Source organism: Myxine glutinosa, chromosome 9 (assembly GCF_964187855.1).
Source record: "Myxine glutinosa chromosome 9, kmMyxGlut1.1, whole genome shotgun sequence".
Lineage (NCBI taxonomy): Eukaryota > Metazoa > Chordata > Myxini > Myxiniformes > Myxinidae > Myxine > Myxine glutinosa.
In genome coordinates this window covers 125,732,072-125,752,678 of record NC_136269.1, presented here as the reverse complement: position 1 = coordinate 125,752,678, position 20,607 = coordinate 125,732,072, and the positions used below count along the sequence as shown (strand labels likewise).

General features: G+C 42.7%; 1 protein-coding gene across 1 annotated transcript in view; it reads left to right on the top strand.

Moving 5' to 3' along the window:
* LOC144893736 (uncharacterized) overlaps window positions 1–20,152 on the top strand; it is a 44,190-nt gene extending 24,038 nt beyond the window's left edge. The window contains exon 5 of the mRNA XM_078785131.1: window positions 20,035–20,152. Within this exon, the coding sequence (XP_078641257.1) occupies window positions 20,035–20,152 (118 nt within the window). The remainder of the gene's footprint in view (window positions 1–20,034) is intronic.
* Window positions 20,153–20,607: the final 455 nt, after the last annotated feature.

The window sequence follows — 20,607 nt, the reverse complement described above, 5'->3', positions numbered from 1 at the left end:
CCCTTGTTTGTCCAAGTCTCCCTTTATTTTGTCCCTCAACCCTGCTGTCGGTGTCCCTCCTCTCCTCCTGCTGTTCCTTTAGTTCTGTTCCATCCTGATCTGTTCTGTCTTCTAGCTCTTCCACGGGTCATGACCTTGTCTACAAAAAAAGAAAACGAACAGGTGATAACAAATGTCACCATTCTTATATTGCACAATGCCAATAGGCAGGTGAAGTGCACACCTTGCTACACATTCAAACCAAACCATTGCACAGTGTAAAAATAAGGAGCAAAGTGTGCTGCGTAATAGTATTCGGACCTCCATCTATAATTATCTCAAGGACATCTGGAGCTCTGGGGCCCATTTATATAATTGATGTGGTGAAATACCTGTCGACTGAACCTTCATGTGTACAGATTAATTATGGCACAGAAATAACCACACATTGCCTCTTGGAACCATAATGAACAATGGCACAGTTTAGAAATTATTTTTGGTTTGCTTTACAACGGTCCAGAGATAAAAGTGTAAACCACATGTTTTTGGATAAAGCACCAACTACGATCCAAATACATCGCCTCAAGCTTAACAAATTAATTAAAGGACCTCCTTTGACTAGAACAACGAAATAGATGTCATCATAGCTCAGTTGATAGAGCCTGGTGTTGGCTTAGCGGTTAGGGTGCCGGCTTGGGATCCGAGGATCCTGGGTTCAAATCCCGGTCGATCGCTGAATTAACACATGGGGGGGTTGACTCAGCTTGTCATCATTCCGAGGTCTGCAAATTGAGTACCAGCTCACTGCTAATTCCCTGTGTGTCACAAGAGGCGACCAACAGGGTTGGCGGCAGGGAGGGCATCGGGTCATAAAGCATTGCTTCAAATGGCTTCAAAAAGGGGACTACAGTGCCCGGAAAAGGCCAACCCCTGATCTGCGGGGAAAATGGCCTCTAAAGTTGGTTCATAGCTCAGTTGGTAGTGTGCTCACACTCGAGTGGTCTCATCTGATACACAGAGTTTGGATTCAACGAAGTGTTTTTTTGGTGCTGCATTTCAGCAGGTGGTGCTGCATTTTCCATTCCAAAGACAGAATGGCCAGAAACATTGCATCATAGTTGTGTTACGCAATGACATTACACACAGTTCCACCGTGGATCGAACATTATTGTTCACAAAATGTTGCAAAAACTCGAGTCACACAAAAAATATTAGAGGAGTTTGAAAAACGCAACAAAACTTCGTGTACGAATCGCCACACTAAACCAGTCTCCTCAACATGCCAACAGCTCTCTTAACTCTCCCTTGGTTTTCCCCCTTAATCACTACCGTCACCCAACCTGACTTGCAGACCCCTTTATGTGATCAATCCCCATCGACCTGACCCCTCGTAACATTGCTTTCTCATAACAGACCAATCCTAAAACAAGTTGCCATTCAAAATATTTTACAGTATCTGCTTGCTCTCCGCACCTTCCATCATATCTTTCAATAGTTGCTTGGTGTATAAAATACCTTAGTATAAAACCAAAAAAACTAAGGTTTATATTAACTTTTATGTAAAAAATACTATGGTTGCCTCTATGTTCATCACATACTGAACCCTCCGGCGTCCGTCGTCTGTCGTCTGTCGTCCGTTAACTTTTCGACGTTAACACTCCAGCGTCCACAAATATCAACCGATTCTGATCAAACTTGACATGCAGCATCCCTACCCCAAGGACCAGGTTGGTATTACATTTCAGCCCGATGCGTTGAAAAATGGCGGACTTAGGCGACAATTTTTTTTTTTGGTCATGAAAACGACGTTAACACTCTAGCGTCCACAACTATTAACAGATTTTTATCAAACTTAGAATGTTTAACCCTTACTACACAAGGTAGGTTGCTATTGCATTCCAACCCGATCCGTCACAAAATGGCCGCCATAGGCCGCCATATTGTTTTCAGCTCCGAAACGACATTAAGACTTTAACGTCCACAAATACTTATGGATTTTGATCAAACTTTAAAGTTGTCCAGTCAGTTCAGTTGAGTTCTGCTTCCCTGGAAGCTCTAGTTTTAGTCTCTGTTCTGGCCTAGCTCTTTCTGCTCACCCAGCCCCCAAACCTTCCCCAGGCATTCCAGAACGCTGCACACCTGACTGCACACCTCAACTCTCCTACATTCTCCCATCTGTGGAACCGCCTTCCAAAAGTTGGGCTTTTGCACTCCTCCCTCCAGTGCTACAAACAGGTGGTGTACTACCATCTCATGTCATCCTCCATCCTTACCCACCATATTATTTACCCCCCATTAACCCCACCATACCTAACCGGACTTGCGTTTCCTAAACTCCTCTCTATTCTCTACCTGTTTGTTCATTCCCTTGTGTCTATCTGTTCTTCTCGTCCATGGGTCTCAAGCTTTCAAAAAATTATATATATTAAGAAATTGTCCATGCCACGTTATATACCTGATACATATCCAATTGCTTAAAGTGAAATGTATCAAACTTCATGAGAGCAATAATAGAGAAAATATAACTGCTTCAATTACTGTTCCCTCTGTTATAGTCAGTGGAAATATCCTGAGCAGGCTTAGAAATTCTATGGAATGTTATGATAATAACTTCTCAGAAATACAACCCTGACTCAGATTGGATAATGTGAATAACATTCTCTCCAGTTTCAGACCCTGCGTTCCCATCACACTTTCAGATATTAATCTCAATGGAGAGACGGTTCCTGCATTTGCTGATTTTTTTCTGCATTCATAAAATAGGAACTTACATACAGACTTGGCAATTAATATAGAATATTTTTTTTGTGGGGGTGAACTTACTTTTTCAAGATGTCTTAGAACCAAAAGTTCATTGGAATTATGTTGAAATTATTCTAGATTTTGTTAATGTGACCTTTAAAAGAAACAAAAACCACATTTGACATTTCGAAACAAATAAATTGATCCTTGAAAGTGATGTAAACTGATATCGAACTCAATTCATGGACAGTACTGTGTTAAACTTCTGTACGTTTTCCAGAAGTATCTCTTTATTTTGCACATTAGCCAAATTTTTTTTTTTTTAAACAAAAGTTAAATTACGACTGGGATTACGGACAGTAACATTACAGTTCAGTCCTTCGTGTAACCCCCACGAGCATTCAGGAGAGCACGTACACGTTGAGGCATGCTGTTCACGAGATTTGCCAAGGTTTGGACAGGAATCGCTTGCCATGCAGTGACAATAGCCTGCTGCAATTCACGCACAGAGGTCGGATGCTGGTCCAAGTGGTCGATTTGACGCGTTAATTCTGCCCACAAGTTCTCTATCAGATTCATATACGGGGACGTGGCAGGCCACTCCATATGCTCTACACCACGGTCAGCAAGAAAGTGTTGGATCATGCGAGCACGATGAGGCCGTGCATTGTCATCTTGGAAGACAAAGTTTCCTCGAAAGGCTGCACGAGCAAATGGAAGCAATGTTTCTTCCAGAATGGCCCTGTACTTGAACTGGTTCAGGTTTCCATTCAGAACAACCAGGTCAGTTTTGCCCCCTGCATGAAAGGCAGCCCAAACGATCACCCCACCACACCCAGCTTGGACTCTTGGCACTATACAATCTTCGTTGTGGCTTCATGCACTTGTCTGCGCACTCGGACGCGGCCATCTTGACGATAGACCAGAAATCTAGACTCGTCACTGAAGATCACGTGATTCCAGTGTCCTGGCTGCCATTGACGGTGCTCTCTGGCCCACTGCAATCAGCGCTGGCGGTGTTGTCTGGTCAGGCGTGGCTTCCTCAGGGGACGCCTGGCACGATAGCCTGCTTGAACCAGTCGTTGTTTGACTAGCCTTCTGGATGCAGGCACATTTGTCAGTTGCTGCCACTCAGACCTAAGCCGACTAGCTGACTTGGTATGGCCATTGCGGACTAACCGGAGCAGCTGGCGATCATCCCTCCTTGTGGTTCTGCGGGGACGTCCTGGCCTCGGTATTGGAGTAGGGACACCCCTCTGAGCATTTCGTTTCAGGATCTTTGACACCTGACCTTGAGTGATGCCATACTGCCGAGCAATAGCACGCTGTTTCATGCCGTAATTTCGTAAAGCCACCACTCCATGACAAACAGCATTGTCGAGTTGACGGACCATCTCCAGAGGAAGCGGCAATAACTTTTGGAGACGTGCAGCAGTTGTTTTCCACTGATACAGAACGCAACAACCCTTGTATACCCGACTGTGAAGCCAATCATCAAATGCACCTGTCCATACATTTTGCCACGCCACCTGTGATATAATCCTGTTGTGGACTTCTTGCTGCGACAGACAATCAGTGACATGGTTCTTTTAACAAATAAATCACCAAAGTGTGAAAGAAACTCACCATATTGATATACTGAGTTAAGAAAGTAAACCCAAGTCAAGAAAAAAAAAATTCCATATTAAATGCCAAGTCTGTATTTTAGAGTCTGAAACTACACTTATTGAATGTCTTACTAGGACGGCACTCGGTCGGTAGCGAGCATACCTCCGCTAGGCTGAACAGTTTACATTTTGTATTCCACCGATAGGCCGGATCTGGAATTGGACATGGACCAAAATTTAAACCGCTTATTCGTGTCACCTACCCAACTCATCCACCAGGTTTTATCATAATCTGTCCACAACTTTTTGAGATATCGTGGTATATGTCGTTTTTGGCCCTATCTCTCAATTGTGAAGAAGCACTATAGGAATTCTAGTATCTGGATGTGGATCCAAATCTTCATCAAAATCAAATCAATTTGTCCTTGTCACATACACAACATGTTCACCAAGTTTCATCCGAATGTGTCCATAACTCTTTGGGATATCCTGCTCACAGACAAACAGACAGAGAAACAGGGGTGAAAACATAACCTTCATCCACCGAAAAACCACATTTGATTCTACAAGACGCTCATAATGTACTTTTAGTGTATTAATTCTCAAAGTAAGATATCAAAAATGTATTACATCCATGAAAGCAAAGCATCATCTATCTATAATTCCAGTAATCTCTGTATGTCTGTGACCGCTGTTTCTCGACAACCACGGGTCCGATATACTTGAAACTTGCCAGGTATATTGCTGGGGACCCGAGGATGTGCCTTTTCAAGGTTTCATATTAATCGGACAAGTAGTTACCGAGCTATGTCCAAAAAACGATTCAACCAATCAGAGAGCAGCGAGTTATCACGTGTGCCGAACGTGGCGAACAGACTCTGCCTCGGACGGCACATTTGAGAGCGTATTCATTTATTTCACGTTGGCAAACTATGTTGGCGTTAAACTATGTTTGAAAACTAATTAAAACTAATTTGCGATTCTTTCGCTTTCCTGCGCGTTTGTGCATGCTATGGCGATTTCTTTACCAAACTCCGCAAGCCGTTCGCTTTGGACCAAACCATTTCATGTAAATAGAGGGGGGGGGGGGGGGGATTGTCACCGTACTCGCAAGCCGTTCGCTTTGGACCAAACCATTTCATGTAAATAGAGGGGGGGGATTGTCACCGTACTCGCAAGCCGTTCGCTTTGGACCAAACCATTTCATGTAAATAGAGGGGGGGGGGGGGGATTGTCACCGTACTCGCAAGCCGTTCGCTTTGGACCAAACCATTTCATGTAAATAGAGGGGGGGGATTGTCACCGTACTCGCAAGCCGTTCGCTTTGGCTTTGCGAATGGACCAAACCATTTCATGTAAATAGAGGGGGAGGGATATAATTTTAGATATATATATAGTACAGGCATGCCCTAGTCTTACTATAATTCACCAAATGTCTGTCTGTCTGTCTGTCCGTCCGTCTATTCCCAGGTACCGCAAAAACGGCTGAACCGATCGCAACGAAATTTTGGGTCGGTAATCCTGGGACCACCTGGAGTAAAATAGGCTTTATTGTTTTTCCAATTTTTTTCCCAATTTTTCCAATTTTTCCAATTTTCAAATTTTCCAGTTTTTCCAAACACGATGAAATAATATTTACCGATATGAACAGTGATTTGACTTTTATTGAAATTCTACAAATACTGTTTAGATTTTGATGATTTGCGTGTGATATGATTTAACGGATATTTATATAAATCATTTAAAATAAAAAAGCCTTCAATTTCTGATATTTTGCCTTTTCATTTGGGCCTCCCAATTGAAGCCCCACCCATAGGGCGGGTACCGTTGCTAGTTGCCATAATCCATCTGATCCAACCTTTTCTTTAAACCTCTATGGCCTTTCGTCCTCACCCCTCGAGTTCCCTTTAAAAGCTGTCCTCTCGCCACACAGTACATCAGCTCGTATTTGGACGACTAACATTGCATTTCACACACACACAAACAGGACTCAGAGGCAAGTGTGAATCCACACAAGCACAGAAAGAATTCCCAAAGTGCCTCGCAGCATTCATGCCAGTCGTTTTGCCAAAATGAATCCCATTATTTCAGTTTGAGATGAGCCAGAGGAATGTCAGATTTGCAATAAGCTGCTCATAACAGGAGGTGGTTAAGAACACAAAATAATTGTGCATAATGACAAAAATTGATGCTGAAAATCCCATTAAATTGCCTCGGTACACAATAAGGATCCGAATGGTTTGGAAGGTTGTAATTTCCTAGGAGATCCAACCTCAAGCAAGTTCATGGCAAACAAACCTTGGTGATAGCACATGTACTGGTTTAAGCCTCATCAGAAAGATAATTATATAAATGTGTACAGAGGTATAACAAAACATTAGGACTAAGAAACATTCTGAAATTCCCCTTCTCCTACCATCGTGTGTTTTTATGCTTGACATATATTGAGCTTGACTAAAGCCTTGCGGTGAAATTGTCCTTTTAAAATGGAACAGTGGCTTTATAATCTTCAGTTTAGGCCAAATGCTCATTTGGCTCTTCGTAAGTACAGAGTAATATCTACGTAAATGACCACCTTTAGAGGCCATTTTTCCCTGCGGAGCAGGGGTTGGCCTTTTTCGGGCACCATGGTCCCCTTTTTTGAAGCAATGTTTTCCTGCCGGATGCCCTTCCTGCCGCCAACCCTGTTAGTCGCCTTTTGCGACACACGGGGAATTACCAGTGAACTGGTACTCAATTTGCGGACCTCGGAAGGATGACAGGCTGAGTCAACCCCCTATGGTGTTAATTCAGCGATCGACCGGGATTCAAACCCAGGATCCTCGGATCCCAAGCCGGCACCCTAACCGCTAAGCCAACACCAGGCAATATCTACGTAAATAATGAATAATAATTTTTTAAAGGATATACTGTCAATGTTAATGATCGGTGGCCTTGTTTTCAATTTGGTCTTCTTTAATGGGCACAATTATTCCCACATTATTGTGGGATTGGCCCAAATCTTTCACGACCTGGCTGGGCAGGCCTGACATTTCACAGAGGTTAAGGAAGGAAGTTTGGAAATTGTTCATGGTAGCTCGCATACTTTTCGTGAAGGACACCATGGGATCTTTAATGTCCACCAAATAATGCTGGCACATGAGACACCCGGCTGAACGTCAATCCGAGGGACGGCAACACACATTGATGAATCACCCTGCTTGTGAAACACCGGGATCACAGGATAACTAGGTCGGGATTCAAACCCAGGCCAGACAGCTTAGATGTGTACCTCTAGAGTCTAGGCCATTCTGTCAGCCCCTCGGTTTTCATTTCAGTAAACTGCCTCAAGTATTTTTGCCTGCAGCAAAATAGCGGAAAGAGGAATTTGTCGGATGGAAATTGGCTTGTGTGGCCTTGCAGTGGCAGCAACATTACTTTTGTTGAAAAAAAACAAGCATATAACCAAGTTCCACACCTGAAGGCCTCAAAATTGGACCATAACAGCATCATACATGCAAACCATCACTGCTTTGGCCATCTTTCTCTCGCTCTTCTGTGAGCCTAGACTCTGTATACCAATAAAATGCACGGTGTGATCATTAACGTCTCTCAACGAATGCCAGCAGACAGGAAACCCAGTTTAGCCCCCCCTCCAGCCAGAGTTCTATAAACAACTGCCCCAGAGATGACCCGATTGTGAGGAGGCAAAAATGCAGTGTTTTTGGCCAAATTAATTTCTTGGTTACATCATTGTAGAATTGAGAAGAAAATCTCACTGGATTAGATACTGCAATTTGGATACCGAACAGTCTGACTATACATTCGACTCCTGAGGAACAGTATCTGGATAGAGGCCAGCGCACACCATCCGGTCTGTAGCTATAATCTACTATACTAGGGCATGCCCGTACTATATATAAGCTAGGACGTGCCCGTACGTGGGTGCCCGTTCCTTGCCAAAAAAAAAAAAAAAAAAAAATTTGTGTAGGGGTGTGTGTGTGTAAACATCCTAGGGCGTGCCCGTACGTGGGTGCAAAAAAACATGCGTGCAAACAACAACAACAAAAAAAAACTTTGAAACCACGTGGCAGTAACGACCACAGAACCCCCCCCCCCCTCTATTTACATGAATGGTTTGGTCCATTCGCAACGACCACAGAACCCCCCCCCCCCTCTATTTACATGCAATGGTTTGGTCCAAAGCGAACGGCTTGCAGTGTTTGGTAAAGAAATCGCCATAGCTCGGTAAGTACTTGTCCGATTAATATGAAACCTTGAAAAGGCACATCCTCGGGTCCCCAGCAATATACCTGGCAAGTTTAAAGTATATCGGACCCGTGGTTGTCGAGAAACAGCGGTCACAGACAAACATACACACATACACACATACACACATACACACATACAAACACACATACACACAGAGATTAATGGAATTATAGATAGATAAGAGAGATGTTTGTCTGTGTGTGTCTGTCTGTCTGTGTCGACATTTTTCTCAGAGATGGCTGAATCGATCTTCGTCAAACTTTCAGAGCTTCATCAGTGAGTGCCTGGGAGTATTTTAGGCAAAAAAAAAAAAAAAAAAAAGTTCGTTTTTTTGGAGTTTTTTTCTTTTAAGAAAATCGCTCGATAGTGCCGCAGCCTCTTAAAATTAATGACAGTTATATACAAGTACACATTCGCATAAATAAATACAAAACAATCACCAGATATTTGAATACAAATAAATCAAACTATTCCGGAAGTGTACGAAGTTGGTAGTACGGCTTCTTCTTCTTCCTGATCGGCATCACACTTAACACAGAAACAGGATGAACGCCACATTCACCAGCATATATTTAACGAAAAGGTGATGAACCCCCTTCCTCTCCTGCCTCCCCCCTACCCCCTCCCCCCTTCCCTCCCTCCCTCCCCCGCCCACCCCCCCCCCTCACTCCCCGCCCGGCAACGCCGGGTACTCCTGCTAGCACAAGATAAAGGGTTGGGATGTATTCAGCTGACCTGACTTGGACGCTGAAGATGTACATAGGCCGTTGAGTTCAATACGACATCAAGGAGGCCATCACCTGCAAGAAATAGCAATTGATTAAAAAAAGGAAAAACGAAGGATTGTTGGAATGATGATTCAGCACAATTTAGCAGAAAGCTCTGAGTGAATGCAAAGTTAAAATATGGTTTATGTCCTGTATGAGATCTGAAAGATAACAAAAATGTGAAAGACCATGGTGTGTGTGCGTGTGTATCTCTGTGTGTCTGTGAACTGAATATGTTTAAATGTGAAAGACCATGGTGTGTGTGTGTGCGTGTGTATCTCTGTGTGTCTGTGAACTGAATATGTTTACTTGTATTCGGCTAAAGCTTTATATCTGCAACAAAATGCATTAAATAAATGTTGACCTTCATTGACCATTGAGTTACATCCATTTTGTGGGTGTTCTTTATTTCAGGAATGTGGGTTCTCAATCATCCGTTAAGATAGGTAGGCCTAACTCTGTGGTGCTCATAAAAATTAAACATTATATATTTCTCAGATTAATCCAATAATTGACTACATACCTTTATTGGCTTTTGAACACCTGCAATTAATGCATTGTCCTTGATATTATGTTATTGCCCTCCTGTCCATGATCAATGAACGTGATCTCAACCTCAGTCGAATGTACACATCCGAGGGAGAATTGCTGCTTTGTCGTGCATGGTAACTGCGTGTGCAGATCATCGGACACATGTTTTTTTGTCATAAATGTTAGAAAGAGACTTTAACTTCTGCCTGGCACCAGAAATGACAACAGCTGAGCGAAAGAGACTCTCAGTGGATGATCGAATGCAAGATGGGCACCACATGGGTATGTGCAGCTTGTGTTTGTTTGGGGAGAAGTACATCAGAAGAGAAGTACAACAGATCATGGGAGAAGTACAAACAGATAAGGAAATCAAACTTCCGGTTCAGGAATTCTGCCACTTTTGGTCGAATCTGCAGCTGTCGCTTGCAAAGCTAAGTTTTCTGAACCGGATTCATCGTGTTTTTCTGTTAAATCTTCAGCCCTGTTAATCTGAACGGAACGTTGTGGTCATGTTTCATCGAAATTGTGTGTGTAGTTTTATAGAAGAAAGCAAATACCTATTTTGGGGGGTGAAACCTGGACCCACTTTGACCCCCTGTAGATCCCCTAAGACTGCGATTTTTCTTAATGTCGTGAACAAAATTGAGATGTAACAAACCAAATATAATTTTGGCCAAATTTGGTCCCAATCCCATTCGCAGTTTCAGGGGAAGAAGTGGCAAGTGTTTAAGGACTGACGGACAAATGACCCACCATCCCATAAGCTCCCCGGAACTACATTCCAGGTGAGCTAAAAAAAAAAAAAAAGCGTTACGCCTCGGTCCCCCGTCGGGGAAGTGATGTGAGTTGACAAAGTGGAAGACGCAGAAAACATGCTATGATATGATATTTCGCTCACAAGGTTCAGACATACATGGCGGCGGCCATCTTGGATTTTGACGTGGCGACCCAATTTTCAATATGGTTCTTCCTTATGTCTATATACACCCACACACCAGTTTAGAAGTTGTAACTTCGCTTATTTTTCAAGATATTCTGCTCACAAGGTTCAGACATACATGGCATCAGACATACATGGCGGCAGCCATCTTGGATTTTGACGTGGGTTGCACCCACACACCAAATTCGAATGCGGTCCTTCGCTTACGCACGCATGCACGCACGCACGTACGCATGCACGGACGCCCGCACGCACGCATGGACGGACGGACAGACGGACACACGGACGGAGGGGAAAACCATAGTCCCCCTTTCGCTCCGCGGTGCGACGGGGGACAAAAACTAGAACGACACACTCCGACGTCACGACATATATGCCTCCGCCCACATTATTACATCATTATAATACTGGTACCAAGTTTGATTTAAATCCTTTCAGCTGTTCTCAAGTTATCACATTTTTACCTGACATGACCTCTCACCTTTGACCTCTTGACCCAAAAACTTAATCAGTTCTTGTTTACATCATTATACATACCTGTACCAAGTTTGTTTCATTTTCAAATAATTTTGAATAAAAACACTTAAGACTTTCACCGGTGCATACATTGTGGAGCTGATGGTTTTCGATCTGCACAAAATGGGCTCATTTGGAGGCTCTAACATGAATAAAATATCCATTTTGACACATTTTGCAGGGTTTGATCTCATATTTATTGGACTGAGACCATTTTAAGAGGTTTTTAGCTGATAATTGTATATTTGAAGGTTGGGGTGATTGACGACATTGAACCAAAGTTAAATCATCTACATATGTAAATGAATGCAGTTCATCGGTAGTGCATCATTGATCATTGCTAAAAAAAAAAAAAATGATGGGTCCCAAGCGTTTTCCTTGAGGAACTCCTGCATTACCATGGGATCTTGAAAATGCGTTTCAAGTAACATGACAGCGTACGCACGGCTGATGGAAAAACAAGAAATCCCAGATCCAAGGAATAATAGAGGGACGTACACCGAGATCAATGAGCTTTGCGATGGCAATTGTGTGATCGAATTGATCAAAATATTTTGTCAGAGGAGAATGATTTGGCCTTTTCCGCATTAACGTATATGGGATGCAACATGTTAGGCGGTGTGAGGTGGAAAGCATTTTACGGTTCCCAAACTGGTGCGGATCTTGCAAAGAATGATTCAATAGTCCGAGCAAAATTATCTGAAAGGGATTTTGGCCTTAACTTTTCCAAAGAGGGAGGATTCGTTTTGGGTATCGAGACAACTATGGCGCATTTCCACGCATCCAGGGACCTTTCCCTGTTGAAAAGAGGAGTTAATTATATGAGTTAGATGAGTTACCATCTCAACAGAGATTTCGCGGATAATGCGTGCAGATATCCCATCAGGCCCACCAGAAGAAATTTTGCTGAATCATTGCCAGTGCTTTTTTGTAATTCCCATGGGTTTACATTAGCCTGGTGTTGGCTTAGCGGTTAGGGTGCCGGCTTGGGATCCTAGGATCCTGGGTTTGAATCCCGGTCGATCGCTGAATTAACTCCAGGGTGGTTGACTCAGCCTGTCATCCTTCCGAGGTCGGCAAATTGAGTACCCGTTCACTGGTAATTCCCTGTGTGTCGCAAGAGGTGACCAACAGGGTTGGCGGCAGGAAGGGCATCCGGCCGTAAAACATTGCTTCAAAAAGGGGACCATGGTGCACAAAAAAGGCCAAACCCTGCTCTGCGGGGGAAAATGGCCTCTAAAGGTGGTTCCATGGGTTGACATTTGGGCATGGTTTTGGAGCTGGAAGGTAAGCCTGGAGCAAAGCCATATCAAGAGGTTCTAGATGAGAAGAAAAAGTCTATTCCAGGCACAGACATTAGCACGTGATCCAGTTGGTTTCCGGTTAAAACACGGATTTCGTGACACCATGCTGAGGGGGTTTGTACGTTTCAGACGCAGGACACGCGTGAAATAATACTCTGTTTTACATTTCACTATACTTGACTTGACCTTGCATCTTAATCGATTCCAAGTCTGAATATCTCCACAGTGCAATGATATTTGCCATGGACAAGTGACTTAATTTCAGGAGTCATCCATATTTTGTTACATGAATGCAACTTGACTTGACGAATTGGAAAATGCGTTTTAAAAGCAGAAAAGAGATTTGATTGAAACATTTGTATTGCGAATTGGCATCAGCATTGACGAAATATGATGTAGTTGCAGTAAGTGAGACTTGGTTTAATAAGGCGAGTAGTTAGAGGGGAGGAGTAAAAGGCTACAAGATGCCCTTCGGCTGTGATAGGAAAGGGAAGATAGGAGAGGGTGTGGAAATCTGGGTAAAAAGGAGGTGGGGGTCTTGCATCGAGAGTAAGGAATGATATGAAGGAGGGAACTAATGTACTGCAGAGCATACTGTGTGGATCGAGATTAGCGATTATAAGAACAGTAGGTTACTGTAGGGTGCATTTATGGGGCTCCTGACACGAGGGAGGAAAAGGAAAGAGGGGTTCATGAAGAATTCAGAAAGGCCAGTGGAAACTTGGAAAGTATAGATGGTGATTGTGGGGATTTAAATTTAAAAGGGTTAGATCAGTCCAGGAGTGGAGAAAGAGCATAACTCAGGAGGATTTCCTAAATATATTCCAGGACTGCTTTTAAAGCAAGTTTGTAGAAAAGCCAATGAGGATGTAGGTGTGCAGTGTTAGATCAATACCCTATGCGTGCGAAGCAAAAAGCAGGTTTAGCAATTTGTTCACTTCTGTCTGTCCGTCTGTCCGTCCACAAACATCAGTTTATGATCGAGGAACAACTTAATTTCAATTGAATGGTATGTTTTGAACACGGATCGGAGCACGAATCGGAAAACGAACCCGTAGTTTAGCAGTACTTTGGCTCTGATTTTGCACATGTTCAGAGAGGAGCGAGATGATAATCTTAGTCCATCTGCCTGTCTGGTAGTCAAATTAAATTAAAAATCATTGCAAACAGGAAACTTACTGTTTTTAGCGACATCGTAAAGGACACAAACAACAGGCATGAATAACTAATGTAACGTGTTAGATATGGTGGTGTAATAGATACTGCGTCAACAGCGCTAAACTTCCAGAATTAACTTTTTTTATATGACATTTAAAATAATTATTTTCTTTAAATTTAATTATATACTTCAACACTGCATGGGGTAAGGTATTCTTTAAACTCTAGTTTTTTAACCAATAGTCCTAAAATAGGGAGTGGGTGGAGATATGATATCGAGGGACAAGTGACCACAACATAGTATGTCCAACTACATTGTTGAGGTAAGATTGTAAGGTAAGGCTGTTGGATTTCAGGAAGGCAAACTTTAAGGGTATGAGAAGAGAGTTGGGTGATCTTTATTGGACAAAGCTCACGTGTGGACAGTCTACATCAGAGGAACAATTGTGTAGGGTGCAGAAAACGGATATTCCAGTGAGATGTAAAGGTAGAGGCATAAAGAGACAAGGGTGGATAAATAATGAGGTAAGCAGTGCCATTAAGGATAGGCAGAAGGTGTCCATCAAGTACAAAATAACAAGACTAGAGTCGGACTCACATCAGTATACTGTAGCAGTAAGCAGATGCTAGTTAAGTAAATAACTCGTCAAGCCAAAAGAGAACATGAAAAAGACGTAGCCAAAAATATTAAACATAACAGCAAGAGATTCCTCAAGTATACAAGGGATAAAGAGGTTAATATAAGTGTGGGCCCCTTAAGGAATAACACAGGAGAATTGGTGGATGATGAGGGTAAGATGGCAGCCTTATTAAATGTTTTTACATATTTTCGTCCGGCGGACTGCCAGATGGTGAAGCGTGATTCATCACTCGAAAGAACGCGTTTCCACTGCTCCAGAGTCCAATGGCGGCGAGCTTTACACCCCTCCAGCCGACGCTTGGCAGAGGAACTTCCAATATGCTGAGAGTATCTATCGTTGGGATGAGCTTCTTGAGGACATCCAAGCAAGAGTAGAAGAAGTGAAGAAACAAGTAGAAAATTATGGGATGATAAAGCTCCAGAGATGGATAGCATGCATCCTAAAGTTTGAGGGAGGTGGCGGAGCAGATAAGCGGATATCCGTTAACGGATATCTTTAACAGCTCATTGGAGTCAGGACAACGACCGGAACATTGGAGAGTGGGAAATGTACCACAGTTATTTAATAAAGCTTCCAAAGAACAATTGAGGAACTATAGTCCTGTTAGCTTGACTTCAGTTGTGGGGAAGGTGTTGGAATCATTAGTTAAGGAATGGATAGGGTAACATCTGAATAATTTCAAACTAATTAAAGGTCATCCACATGGATTTACCAAAGAGAGATCATGTTTAACGAATTTATTAGAGTTCTCTGAAGTAGTTTCTGACTGCGTATGAGAGAAGTGCAGTGTATGTAGTTAATCGAGACTTTCAGAAGGCATTTGACAAGGTACCACGTAGGAAGTTGTTTGCCAAGATGAGGGCTTGCGGAGTGGCTGGTTGGGTAGCTAACTGTATTGGAAACTGCATTAGGGAAGCAAAGAGTGGTTGAGAGTAAGACGATGTCTGGCTGGGAGTATGTAAGTAATGGGGTACCTCAGAGATCAGTACTCGGACCATTATTATTCATAATTTACATGATTTGGATAGTGGGGTTAAGTGTAGGTGTTCTAAATTTACAGATGTCACCAAGCCTAGAGGTAAGGTAGATATCAGAGGGGGGGAAGGAGAGGTGATCGTATTCAGGAAAGTCGAGATATGGTACTTTAATAGATTGAGCAAAAGATTGACAGCTTCATCGCGGGAGATTCCAATGATTCTGAAGATTCCAACATTAAACTGCATCTAACTCCAAGGGTCTTTCACTCACTCACCGCAGGCAGGTTGGTGGTCTTTCTGTCTTCTACCGACTCCTATCCGGCACAGCTCCCCCAGCCCTGCCTGTGCTCTGTCCCCCAAGTACTCCTACAGGTCGCACAAGATCTGCCAGCAACCCTCTTATGGTTAATCAGCCAAAATCAAGACTCTCTGATCACCTTCACTCTTCCATTCCTCTTTTCTCCCGCCACTGGAACAAACTCCCTCACTCTCTTCAATCCCACTCCTCCATCCAGGTCTTTAAAACAGCTGTTCACCACCATCTCTTAACTTCCCCAATCCAAAACCTTGATCTTTTCTACCCCAGATCCACTTTTTGGAAATACCGACTTCTTTCCTGGAAGTCCTAGCAGTGTCCATGTGTTTTATACCTCTACCTTCCCATGCCTCCTCTCCCCCCCCCCCCCCAAGCCCTCTCCCTCCCACAGATCTCCAGATGTCCCTGCTCTCCATCTTGTCTCCCGCTCCCTTTATCATATGTTTTATGTGTCAGTTTGTCTCTTTGTGATCAATGTTAGCTCTTACACGAGCCTCGATCTTGTATTTAAAAAAATAAAATAATAATAATAACGTAAATAAATGTAAGGACTGATCACTTGTACAAAGAGCGATGTGAGCCCCAGTGGAATAAACTTTCAAAGAGTTTCTCTGCCATTATACGTTGCATGTCAGTTCCTGAGAAGCTAAAAAGCTTGACTGATTTTATTTTATTTCATGCTTATCATTAATTTAAGCATAAAAATAAAGATTGCGAACAGAGCTGCCGAGTAAAAGTGGCTTTTGCAGCCTTTGAGGCAATGTTTCGTTTAATCAAATTAAAAGTTCCCATTTAGAAAAGTTTGGCTCCTCATGTGATCTCTATTATTTCCATGAAATGGAACAACCGAAAAGAGATTCATTGCATGCTGGAAGCCCTCCAACCTAGCAACGACCAGAGCAGTAAATTGCCTGTGGCCACAGCAATCCTGGGAATATCTCATCTGCAACTCTGTCAACCGCACTGAAGACTTGAACAAGTCCAAACAAAGCAAAACCCACTGATGTCGTACAAACAACAAGGGAGCATAGTCTTAACAATCCAACTTTATCAGAAACTTAAGGACTATCGACCTGTTCCATTCAAAAATGTGGCAAAGTTTTGTAATCCACTAAGTTCGACACACACTACTCCAAACCCAACCTTCCTTTTTCATATATCCTTCCCAACTTGTTATTTTGTAAATTAACCTTCGATTAATGTTAACTTTATCAGGGGAATGTCATGCCGGTTGCCTGCTTTCCAGAATTCTCTCCTAGATGCTATAAAGATGCCACGGTACATTTAGAAAACTAGTGAGGTACCCATGCTACGCACGGGTGGGAGGCCATAAGCAAACAGACAATGCAGAAACGGCGAATGCTAAAGAATGAAACCAATAAATTCCACATTCCTGTAGCACCTTCAGTCGCACTTCAGACATGGACAGCAAGTTCGTGAAGGACTTCCATGAAAAACGTACCCGTTCGCAAACAAACAGGTACGTGTGTTCCATTCCCAGTCAATGGCGAATCTGCATATGGCGATCCGCGAATTTCACGTTTAGAACGTAAAACCGCCACTGCATTTCGTCATTCACTTGAACTCGATATCTCTTTTTTCATTCCAAACAGCATAACTCCAATCACAAATACACATTAATATAATAAACGTTTAACAACATTCGTGACATAAACAAATATTTAAATCCTGATGTGAAGTTCCGTATGGGTGGGTGAATACAATTACGAATTCAAAATTGTACTTGTATTCACTCAATTCCAATCATACATCGATTAACATGATTAACGTTTAACGATTAAATATTACGATTGAATGATGGTTGTATTTGGATATTATCAAACCCGCACATTGCCGTCATCTGTCCACTTCCGCATTCGCGGCAGGTTCGTAATTCTCATCAAAATCTAAACAGTATTTGTAGAATTACAATAAAAGCCACATCACTGTTCATATCGGTAAATATTATTCCATCGTGTTTGGAAAAACTGGAAAATTGGAAAATTGGAAAATTGGGGAAAAAAATTGGAAAAACAATATAGCCTATTTTACTCCAAGGGGTCCCAGGAATACCCACCCAAAATATCGTTGCGATCGGTTCAGCCGTTTTTGCGGTACCTTCGAACGGACAGACAGACATTTGGTGAATTATAGTGAGATATTAGGCCATCATATGGTAGGTTCCCTGATAAAACTCCTACATCCTGCCATGATTTGAGCAATGTCTCTGCAGTGAAGTGGACACCAGTCGAGGCAAATTCGCAGTTTACTTCTGGTTGATGTCCACCAAGGGTCATCACCCTCAGAGGGGTATCGAAGTAATAAATGGCAGTATGTGTACATAGTAAACGCAATACAAATTATGAAATGCACCACAAAATACTGCAGATGCGGTACAGTACTGCAGGCCGTTAACAACGGCAACACTCCAATTTACGGTTGAGGGACCCCTAAACGAATTTCTTGACGAAAGACGTACGGACAGATGTCGTGACATCTCCAGCGCAAACAAGCTGGTACAGTATTTGGGTTAAAATATGTTAAGCATTTAACAAGGAACACTTACCCTACCCCACCCAGCCATACCATTATTCTTGGTTATTCCCAGTAAATGACAGCAAGTATCAATATATAACATCATGTCGTTTTTTTTTTAACTCCGAGGTTAATCATTTTACCGCATATTTCGCAATTTTAAACACATGCCCGAACACAGGGATCATTTAGCAATTAAATATACCTACAGGATCCGTGGGACGTCAGAAACTTGAAGAACCAAAGTAAAATAAAAATCTGAAAGGTTTGCCCCTGTAGGCCAAGCCCGTCATGCCCTTCATCATGACAGAATGCCTCTGCACATGACTAACACTCATGCCACGAATAGAACCCGGAGCAAATGTTCCACCATGATTTGATAGATGAGTTGCCAAACTAATGAGGGAACACTTATGCATCAACTGATCATTACACATTATGCGTTTTATCCAACTATATACACAACAACAACAGGCATTTTAAGGCCATTTTCCCTGCAAGAGCGGTGGTTAGCCTTGCGGTCCCCATGACAATCTTCTCCATTTTGCCCTATTTTCTGCATCTCCCCTTGTTAACCCCCTTGCCCGTATTTCTTCTTCGAATATGAAATTCAAAAAAGAACCCCTCAGCACATACATACGGGAAGGGCAGGTGCAGACTGGAAGTTTGGGACGGGACCTACAGGTAGCTCTTGCCACTGTTGATGTCAAAGTGCACGAATCTACCATTAGAAAGAGGCTACACAAACTTGATCTACATGGGAGGTGTGCCAGGAGGAAATCTTTGCTGTCCAGAAAGAACATCAGGGCAAGAGTAAAGTTTGCCAATGAACACCTATGCAAAGACCAGCACTTCTGGAACAATTTGCTCTGGACAGATGAGTCAAAGGTAGAGCTATTTGGCCACAGTACCAGAAGACATGTTTGGCGAAAACCAAAGACAGCATTTGACCACAAGTACCTGATACCAACTGTAAAGCATGGTGGTGGAAATATTATGGTTTGGAGCAGCTTTGCTGCATCAGGGCCTGGGCAGCTCACCATCATAGAATCCACTATGAATTCTTCATTGTACCAGAGGGTGCTTGAGGATAATGTGAGGCCATCTGTCGGAAAGTTGAAGCTCAACCGAAGGTGGACCTTGCAACATGACAATGACCCTACACATACCAGTAAATCCACCAAGGAATGGCTGAAAAGAAAGAAATGGAGGGTTCTGGAATGGCCAAGTCAAAGCCTGGATCTAAATTTCATCGAGATGTTGTGGGGGGATTTGAAACGAGCTGTGCATGCAAGAAACCCCTCAAACATCGCACAGCTGAAAGAATTCTGCATGGAGGAGTGGGCAAAAATTTCTCCCAGTCGATGTCAGAGACTGGTAGACAGTTATAAGAAACGCCTACTTGAGGTTGTTTCTGCCAAAGGGGGCAATACCACCTATTAGAGCCAAGGGTGTACTTACTTTTTCCACATGCGAAATTTGCATTTATGTTTATTTAAATTATACAATGGACTACAAAATGTAAATGTTTCATGATATTTGTTATATTATATCACCTTTATCTGTCAATATTGTTGAAATGAAGATCAAATAGCTGTATGTTGAAATATGTTGAAAAAGTCAAAACTTTACATGGGGTACACTTACTTTTTCACATGACTGTATATATATATATACACACACACACACACACACACAAACACACACACACATATATATATATACATAGGTTAATGATGTACCCCGAACTATGATTGGTGAGTATGCCAGATTGAGTCTCATTGCAGCTATTGCTGCACGATACGCCATCAACAAGTGTCATCTGCCACATGGACACATTGTCTTCCACCACACCAATCACAACCAGGAGTCATCACCATTATCTTAACGATCGGGAGTTCTATGAAGATGATTAATGAAGTCTGCCAACCTGGAGGAATACTATGACGACACCATTATGCCGGCATCATGACTGCAGCCCCCAGTCGGGCCTCTTGCAGTGCAAAGATGCCAGGAACACATTCTGTCACCAAGCAGATGAAAATCGATTCCATGCACGCACACACACACACCCACACACCTCGTTTTTTCCTTTTCTGTTCCTCACAATTCTATCTCTCTCTTTTATTCACACACACACACACACACACACACACACACACACACACACACACACACACACACACACACACACCTGATGAAGATGGATACTTCGTACCTTGGAGGGCTCCATTCCACCTTCAGAAACCCCACATATGGAGATAACAAGCAACGACACAACTACCAGGAACACTTCTTCACAGTGGTTGTAGACTACAGTCCCTATCGCAAGTCGATGGCCAA